Here is a 9,554-nt window from a genome sequence, read left to right as displayed (position 1 = left end):
ATATATATATATATATATATATATATAAACTCAGTTTTGAAGAGTGCAGTTCGATTTTAAAAGTTATATTTTCAAAGCTATAATGGAAGTGACAAAGGAACATATTCAGCATATTTTGCTCTAGGAGTTCAATAAAAGCAACACTACAATAGAAAGTGCAAGGAATATTAATGCAGTATATGGGACATCGGACGTTATATTAGTTTACAAACATGCACACGCAGACACACATGCACATGTTCACAGTTTATATAGACGCATGCAGTGATACACAAGTTTATTACTTTTACTTCCCAAGATATCAGTTACTTAAGGTAATTGGACATTCTGTGTAATTTGGTCATTTGAAAATAAGAATATTAAAGTGACAGACTTGTCACTTTAACCTAGTGTTACGTGGATCACTGAAATCTAATATTATAAGTGTCACTTAAAGCTAGTTTTATATTTCAGGAAATAAACCTATAAATATTCTTTTCTATTCTAGGCACAAGGCCTGAAATTTCTGGGGAGTGGGGGTTGATTAGATCAACCCCAGTATGCAACTGGTACTTAATTTATCAACCCCGAAAGGATAAAAGGCAAAGTCGGCCTCAGCAGAATTTGAACTCGGAACGTAAAGACAGGTGAAATACTGCCAAGCGTTTCACCCTTTGTGCTAACAATTCTGCCAGCTCACCGCCTTAAAACTATAAATTTAAACAAATTAACATTTGCTTCTTTATACAATCTGAAATGTATATATTAATTATTCAATATAAAAAGTAAAACATTTCTAATTTATTACAAAAACATTAAATTAATGTATGGAAGTAGGAATATAATTCAGTAAAATGCTTCTATTTTAATATTTGACAAGTATATTTTGGATTGCTTTTCAAGTTCGTTGTATGTAAAGTTAGTATAACCTTATTAAATGTGTCTTGTGTTCAGTTTTATAATACATTAAATGTAGTTAACATGAAGGCAGATTGAATTCTGCCTTTGTCGGACGAATTGACAGAATGAGACGTATGCATATTTGTGTTACATTGCATAAAAGCTTGATTCTGCAATTGATTGTGTTAATAATGTTTAGAGATAGATTACATTTCAGACGAGTGTATAAAACAGTAATAAAGAGTAGGGGAGAGAGAGAGGGGAGCATGTATAAAATACAACTATTTGAAAAAAATACAAATTTGTGTATCCACCTTGATGTATATATAATAGATTCTGTGAATAATAGTTGTAATTGTTTTGGTATTTTTTGACTTTCAGTAATTTTAAGAAATTTATTGCTTATCAATACGATTATGATGTATATTACTAGTGTTAAAATAATTGTGAGAATAAACATTGAACGATTAGGGAAACAGATTGTGCTCTAAGTAGATAAAGGGTATCTTGAAATCCTAGCTATCCTCATTGAGTCATAAATTAAACACATTGGTACAACTCACTATTATTTAGTTTGTACATGTATATACATAAAGCCTTGGAATTCATATTTATGTAATATATAAATGGTAAGTGTGGGCTTGGCTATGTAGGGAAGAACTTGGTTTCACAATCACGTGATTTCAGGTTCCGAACCTTAAGTGTTTTGCACTATAAGTCTAGACTGAGCAATACCTTGTGAGAGAATTTGGTAGATAGAAACTGTGTGGAGGCCCACCATGTGTGTGTGAGTGTGAATGTACACACATGTATGCAAGTAAACGTATCAATATGTGTATTAAATGTGTTAATTAAAAGTATTATTTTGGAACACTGCTTAAATACTAACACAATTTTATGACTTTGGCTGGATGGAGTTTGACATTTTTATAATAATACTAGCTGACCCTGTGTCGTCAAAAATGACGGCTAATTGTAGTTTTTATATATAAATAAAGTACAAAATAAGGTACATAATAATCACACATACAAACATTCACAGAGTTGAAACGCTGATGCTTTTTTTCATCCCTTTCTTCCTTGTGCATCTATAAAGTGCTTAGCTCTATGGACAACTCGTCAGACTCTAATGGCAGAGAGCATATAATCCCTCCTTTAAACAAGTGCTACATATACCACTGAATCTGTTTAGCAATCAAAGTACGTAAAGAAAGAGGTACACAGATTCTGCCAACTAGGTCACAGTTTTATGAAAGTCTGCTGAAAAATCATTTTCATTCTCCAGAGAAAGCAACATGTCATTCTTTGACTAGCATCATATCCAAGAGAATATATTGTTTGTCTTTTTAATGGTTTAGTTAAGAGGGGGGAAAGTCAACACGTTACTTTTACTGCTGTGATATTGGTAGGGGAGAAATGACAAGAAAATCTCGAAAACTCATGTATTGTTGCTTACTACTACCACTACTACGATCCTTATAAGTAACCTCATTAGGAGCTGGAGGTCAATAATCAAAAGAGGATCTGAAAAGAAATAAGGCAGCCTTCTAAGATGTTTGTCAATGAGCAGGGCTGGTATCAAATCTGGTGAAAGGCTTCCAACAATCACTTGCTTTGAACTACAGAAAATTGAAACCAGAGACTGAAGTTATGCTATGAATCCATGTAATTTATACGAGATAACCTTTTATACAGGAAGGTGACCATCTGAATTACAATAATCTGTAATCTAGAAGTATTGTTGTGTATGTATAAGTGTGTTGGCATGCATACGTGTGTGTGTGTGTTAGTGTGTGTGTGTTTGCATGTGTATGCATCTATGTGTACGTGTTAGATGTATGTATTTTCATGGGTTCATATTTGTGTGTGAATGTATTTATGTGTGGTCGTGTATTAGCGTGTACACATTTGTAGTATGAGTATAATTATGTGTGTGTGCGTGTGTGTGTGTGTGTGTGTGTGTGTGTGAGAGCATGCATTTATTTATGCGTGTGTACTTATGTGTGTGGACAAGTGTGAATGTGTATGTATGTGTGTGTGTGTGTGTGTGTGCAGGCATGTGTGCATTAATGTGCAAGGGGGAGAGAGAGAGAGAGAGAGAGAGAAGGGAGAAAGGACAGACAAAAGAAAAGCGAGACAAGAAAATTAGCAAATATAAATGCCACCAATATGGCTGAAGGGAGAACAAACTCAGGGCAGTGTTCTGCATACTAAATACATAGGCACACATTTAATATAGCGAGTTTACAAAAAAAAAAAAAAAAAAAACTTTGATTAACTCTGATTATCCAAGTGTGTAGTAGATAAAAGAATCCCTTCTGGGTGTTTAGAATATTAAAGCAGCAAGAAGAAAGAAAATCATTCCAATAATATAATTAAAATAAAGACAAACGAAGAGGTGAAAGCAATGTTTATATTTCAGTCTTATTAACTCTGTTGTTACTGTATTTCTGCTGAAATATACTGCTTTTGTTTCATTTAATTTTGGAAATAATACAGAATTTATTAAAATAGCTTGGCCATTATTATGCTGGTCGTTGGAACATGAATTAACATGAGATTTCAATGGAAGATTTTAAAATCGGTTCATTTTAAAACAAAGTTTGTATCACAGAAGTAGGGGTGATCTCAGACAGGTTAGTACCAAGAGGGTTAGACTTACTCAGCAAAGAATATTCTACCCAGGTAAGGCTGTGAGCTAGCAGAAACGTTAGCATGCCAGGCAAAATACCTTTAGAGACATTGCTACTCCAAATCAGTGCAGCCTTGCCTAGAAACATTAATGTCTAAGAAGTAGTTTCACACACCTCAAAGCTCCAAGAATCATGAACCAAGGCCCCAATTACAGATGCAGGACTCTCTAACAGTTTACCAATTCCCTGCCCTGGGTTGTATTTGCTTAGAATCCTCATAAGGATGACAGGCAAAGTTAACTTAATCCCTTTGTCTGTCCTTGTTTGTCCCCTCTATTGCCCCCCTTGTGGGCAATAAAGAAACAAGAAACATTAGCATGCCAGGCAAAATGCTTAGCAGTATTTCATCTGCCACTACATTCTGAGTTCAAATTCCGCTGACGTCGACTTTGCCTTTCATTCTTTCGGGGGTCGATAAATTAAGTACCTGTTGCGTACTGGAGTCGATCTAATCAACTTCACCCCTCCCCCAAAATTTTGGGTGCATTGTGCCTAGAGTAGAAAAGTGTGTGTGTGTGTGTGTGTGTGTGTGTGTGTGTTATTTCTTTACTACCCACAAGGGGCTACACACAGAGCGGACAAACAAGGACAGACAAACGGATTAAGTCAATTATATCGACCCCAGTGCGTAACTGGTACTTATTTAATCGACCCCGAAAAGATGAAAGGCAAAGTCGACCTCGGCGGAATTTGAACTCAGAACGTAGCGGCAGACGAAATACCGCTAAGCATTTCGCCCGGCGTGCTAACGTTTCTGCCAGCTCACCGCCTTTGTGGTGTGTGTGTGTCACCCTCTCAGTGCTTGAGAATCAGTGTTGGTTTGTGAACATCATGAAGACTTAGCAGTTCAGTAAAATAAACCAATAAAATAAACATCAGGCTTTAAAAAAAAGTAAGTACTGGGATCGATTCAGTTGAATAAGATCCTCCAAGGCAGTGCCCCAGCATGGCCACAATCCAATGAATGAAACAAGCAAGAGGTAGACAATAATAAGAAATACTCACTGTTCTTTCTAAAGGCACGCCCTGAGTTTCAGTCTTAACTTTGCTGTAAAAATTATATTGTAAAGTCTCTGAGTGACTACTGTTAGATATATTCAAAAATAAATAAATAGAATTTGGTATATTTTCAACTGTAGCTGTTGCATTGATGAGCTTGGCTTGTGGTGGAACGCGGTGAGAAGACGGCCCGCCAGCATAACGGATTACGGCACCAACGACCAAACCTGAAACACAAGAAAAAGGGGGAAAATTGAAAGACTTCACTTAAATCATCTGGTCATTATTATCAGTGTTAACGGTCTTAGTCGTTATCATGTATCATAACTGTCATTATTGTCATCATCATCATCATCTTTATCTTCATCATCACAATCAGCATCAACAGTATCAAGTGTCACTGTTATCATCACTATCGTCATCACCCTTATCATCGTTATCATCATCATCATCATCAACATCATTCTATTATAACCACCACTGTCATTATTGCTATCATCATAATCATCATTGTCTTGCTGAAGGGCACAACACGCCACCGGGAATTGAACTCACCACCTTACAATCATGAGTCGAATACCCTAACTATTAAGCCATGTGCCTTCAGATGGACAGACAGACAGGCAGGCAGGCAGACTGGTAGATAAACAGATAAATAGACAGACAGACAGACAGACAGACAGACAGACAGACAGACAGACAGACTGGTAGATAAACAGATAAATAGCTAGACAAACAGACAGACAGACTTGTAGATAGACAAATAGCTAGACAGACAGACTGGTAGATAAACAGATAAACAGACAGATAGGCAGACAGACAGACTGGTAGCTAGACAGATAAATAGCTAGCTAGACAGACAGACAAACAAATAGATAAATAGCTAGACTGATAAATGAATAGACAAACGTAAAACCAGACATTACAACTGATTACAAACAAACATAAAACACCAGTCTTAATGGATGCACCAGTGCACAATTCAGAGGAAGCGATAAAGAATTATATTGTTTTTCCACCACCGACAGGAATTTATAGTTCTTCTTACCTATAATCAAACAGATTATACAGCTGTGGCACCAGATATATCGGTGGAACTGCCAAAATATCGATAAGGAAACTATCAGCAAGATAGCATAGATGGAATGTGCCGAGAATTTCAAGTGGGCACTCTCCAGAACGATGCTGTCCACTAAATTAATCCAGTTGATGTCCGTGAAAACTGACGAATTGTTCATGTCGTGGTTAGATGACACTCAATAGTAATAATAATAATAACGATAACAATAACAATAACGATAATAATAATAATAATAATAATAATAATAATAATAATCCTTTTTAGTATAAGACCTGAAATTTTGGAGGAGCAGACAGTTGATTACATCAACCTCAGCATTTGACTAATACTTATCTCATCAACTCCGTAAAGGCAAAAGCAACTTCAACAGAATAATAATAATAATAATAATAATAATAATAATAATAATAATAATAGTGAAGATGATGATGATGGTTATATTCTTTCCTTCACTTTTTTGCTGAGTTCTCGTTTCTCAACATAAAAAAAGACCCTACTCGTGCATGTGCGTGTTTGGTATTTTGTCCTCGGAATCTTAGGCCTTGTGGTCAACAAAAAACAATCATCATCACCATCATTGCTGCTGCTGCTGCTATTATTTGGTTTGACTCAGCTTTGGGTCTTATTCCTGACAGGATGTACATGGGTAGCAAGTTATTACCAGTAACCTCAGGTATCCACAAGTTTTTGGTAGTCGTCTTTCAAGTGCTTAGAACCCTCCTGATAATCCTTGCTGTCCCTAAGAAACAAACTTTCTGTTGGAGCTATTATTACTATTACTATTATTATTATTATTATTATTATTATTATTACTATTCTAGGCCTAATGAAGGCAATACATATACATGCTATCCACAGGTATGCGTATAACTGTCAGCATTTGTATTTAACAGCAACAGTACATCTAGTACTTACTACTACAACTACTACTACCACCACCACCAGAGCTACTACCACTATATTAACTACTGTAGCTAACACCACCACCACAACAACAACAACTGCAGTTTCATTTCTTACAACTGCTGTCATTGCTGATACTACTACCATTGCCACAAATTACAATTTCTACTACTACTACTACTACCACCACCACCACCATCACAGCAATAATTACCCCTAGCAACTGCAACCACCACCACCACTACTACAATGACAATGATGATGAAGATGACCACCACCACCACCACCACCACAACTAATATTCAAATATCATTCTAACTCCATCACCACCACTACCACCACCACCACCACCATTACCGATATGCATTACTTTTGTAACTAAGAAGAATAATTTCAACTTCTATCACTGCCACTACCAACAACAACAGCAACAAGAACACCGAAGGAATGACAAGAAATATTGATTAATCGGTTGCTTTTTTTTTAAAAGAAAAACAAAAAATATGGCCACCATCGTCATCACCATCACTATCATCATTGTCATTGTCACATATGTCACATTGTCACATAGTCCCACATGCTGCTGGGTTATTTATGAGAATAAGAAAAAAAGAGTTGGGGGGGGGGGACAGATTCAGTACTGCTTTATATGAACTGGAAGGAACCGATGAAAGGAAGACACTACCGAGCCACTTGACCTGCTAGTGTTAGCAGTGAAATTTCCTTCCTTGAATCATAACCTACCGGGTGGTGTAGCTGCATTGGTTTCTCCAATCCAGTCCAGTCCGGTCTCAGAGGGAACATGAATATCCTAGGCACAGTCAATTTCTTCACAACAAGCCAATGATACAAAAAAAAAATAAGAAGAAAAAGAAAATAGAAGATACACTATGAAGGTATATTGGCTCAGTGGTTAGGGTGTTGCAGTCACAATTATAAGGTTGCGATTTCGGTTCCCACACTGGGCAGTGTGTTGTGTTTTTGAGCAAAACACTTTATTTAACATTGCTCTAATCCACTGACCTGTAAGTGAGTTCCAACAATGGCCGGGAAGTTAATTGTGTGGTGTACTGGCATCCCATCCAGGGAGTGTTGTAATCTCAGTCACTTAACCCACCAAAGAAACCAGGTTAAGTTCTGGTTGTGTGAGCCCTAATGGTCACAACAGATCTAAGCCTAAGTGTCCAAAATGATTATAAAATACAAAGTAAGTGGGTGGACGAGGATGAAGTGACTGATCATAAATCTACTAGATTAGAGTTGATCTGGAGCAATCATTATTCTTTTAACTGCAGTAGTATACAATCACAATCCACTTCCACCCATTCCAGTGTTCACAATCAATTATGGTCCCACAGTCAACTGATTCAATATTATAATAGATAATATGAAAATAAAAAAAAACAGGATGAGTAAAGATGGAATGACTGAGCATAAATCTGATGGATTAGAAGTGACTTGGGATTATCATCATCAGTACCATCATCATCATTGTTGTTTGACAGCAATAATAATTTGTCACAATCCACCTCCACCAATTGCAGATAATCAATAATGTTCCAAAGGTCATGTCATTAGCCCTGCTGTTGGTGAGAATTGAATTCTTCAGTGAAGTTTGAACTCGGAACACAAAGAGTCAAAACAAGACAGATACTGCAAGACTTCTCATCCGACAGACACTAACAATTTCACCAATCCACCGCCATAAAAGGTGATTTCTTTTACCAACTCTGAAAAGATAGAAGGCCATTCTCCACCTAAGTCTATAACAACAACTGCATTGGAGCAGCCACACCGGGACACACCCTGATCCTTCTGCTTCTTTCATGTGATGTCCTTGGCCACTGTCAACAACACAAATAATGTATATATGCATATATATAGCTTTGTATACAAAAATGTATGTAGGTTTGTATGCATTTATCAATTTATGTATGTATGCAAGAATGTATGTGTGTATGTACTTATGAATCTGAGTGTATGTATGTATGTATGTATGTATGTTCATATGTACGTACGTATGTATGTATGTATGTATGTACGTATGTATGTACGTATGTATGTACGTATGTATGTATGTATGTAAGTATGTATGTATGTATGTGTGTATGTACTTATGTATGTATGTATGTATGTGTGTATGTACATATGTACGTATGTATGTATGTATGTATGTATATGAAGATGATATACTGAATGTAATTACCAGCTGAATTACAAATGAATGCAACATCTTGCTAAGATTAAGACAGTTTAGTCTGAATACTAATTGACACACACACACACGTGCTAGACCAATGAATGGTAAGAGTTCCTTCACATACCAAAATGTAGATAAAAATGAAAATAAAAAAAAAACACTATACATTATCTGAGAAGCAAAACATAATGTAGATAACGGTAAAAAGTAAAGTTAATTAGCAGAATCATTCTACACTGACCTAGCAATAATTCAGTTTAGGAATAAACTGAATATAACTGCACTAACAAAGGAGCCTCTAGTGGTTGCTCATCATGCCAGAAATCACTCAAATGATAACGGTAATGGCACCTCTTGCACTTACTTCTACTACTGTTACTACCACCTGCACCACCACCAGAGCTACTACCACTAGCTAACACCATCACCACTGCCACCATGGAAAGGAGATTGTGATCGTTACCAGCGTCACCTTCCTGGCACCTGTGCCGGTGACACGTGAAAAGACGTTCGAGCGAAGTTGTTGCCAGTGCCGCTGGACTGGCTCCTGTGCAGGTGGCACATAAAATACACCATTTTGAGCGTGGCCGTTGCCAGTACCACCTGACTGACCTTCGTGCCGGTGGCACATAAAAGCACCCACTACACTCTTGGAGTGGTTGGCGTTAGGAAGGGCATCCAGCTGTAGAAACTCTGCCAAATCAGATTGGGGCCTGGTGTAGCCATCTGGTTCGCCAGTCCTCAGTCAAATCGCCCAACCCATGCTAGCATGGAAAGCAGACGTTAAATGATGATGATG

At 37.0% G+C, this 9,554-nt stretch overlaps 1 protein-coding gene across 1 annotated transcript in view; it reads right to left on the bottom strand.

The window, feature by feature from the left end:
• The window catches only part of LOC106870034 (sodium/hydrogen exchanger 9), a 124,381-nt gene that overhangs the window by 76,523 nt on the left and 38,304 nt on the right, over nt 1–9,554 (bottom strand). Inside the window, exon 2 of the mRNA XM_052974351.1 lies at nt 4,578–4,798. Coding sequence (XP_052830311.1) covers nt 4,578–4,798 — 221 coding nt within the window. The remainder of the gene's footprint in view (nt 1–4,577; nt 4,799–9,554) is intronic.

This window comes from Octopus bimaculoides, chromosome 18 (assembly GCF_001194135.2).
Source record: "Octopus bimaculoides isolate UCB-OBI-ISO-001 chromosome 18, ASM119413v2, whole genome shotgun sequence".
Taxonomy (NCBI): Eukaryota; Metazoa; Mollusca; class Cephalopoda; order Octopoda; family Octopodidae; genus Octopus; species Octopus bimaculoides.
The sequence above is the reverse complement of the archived record's forward strand: the minus strand, read 5'-3'. Positions and strand labels throughout refer to the sequence as shown.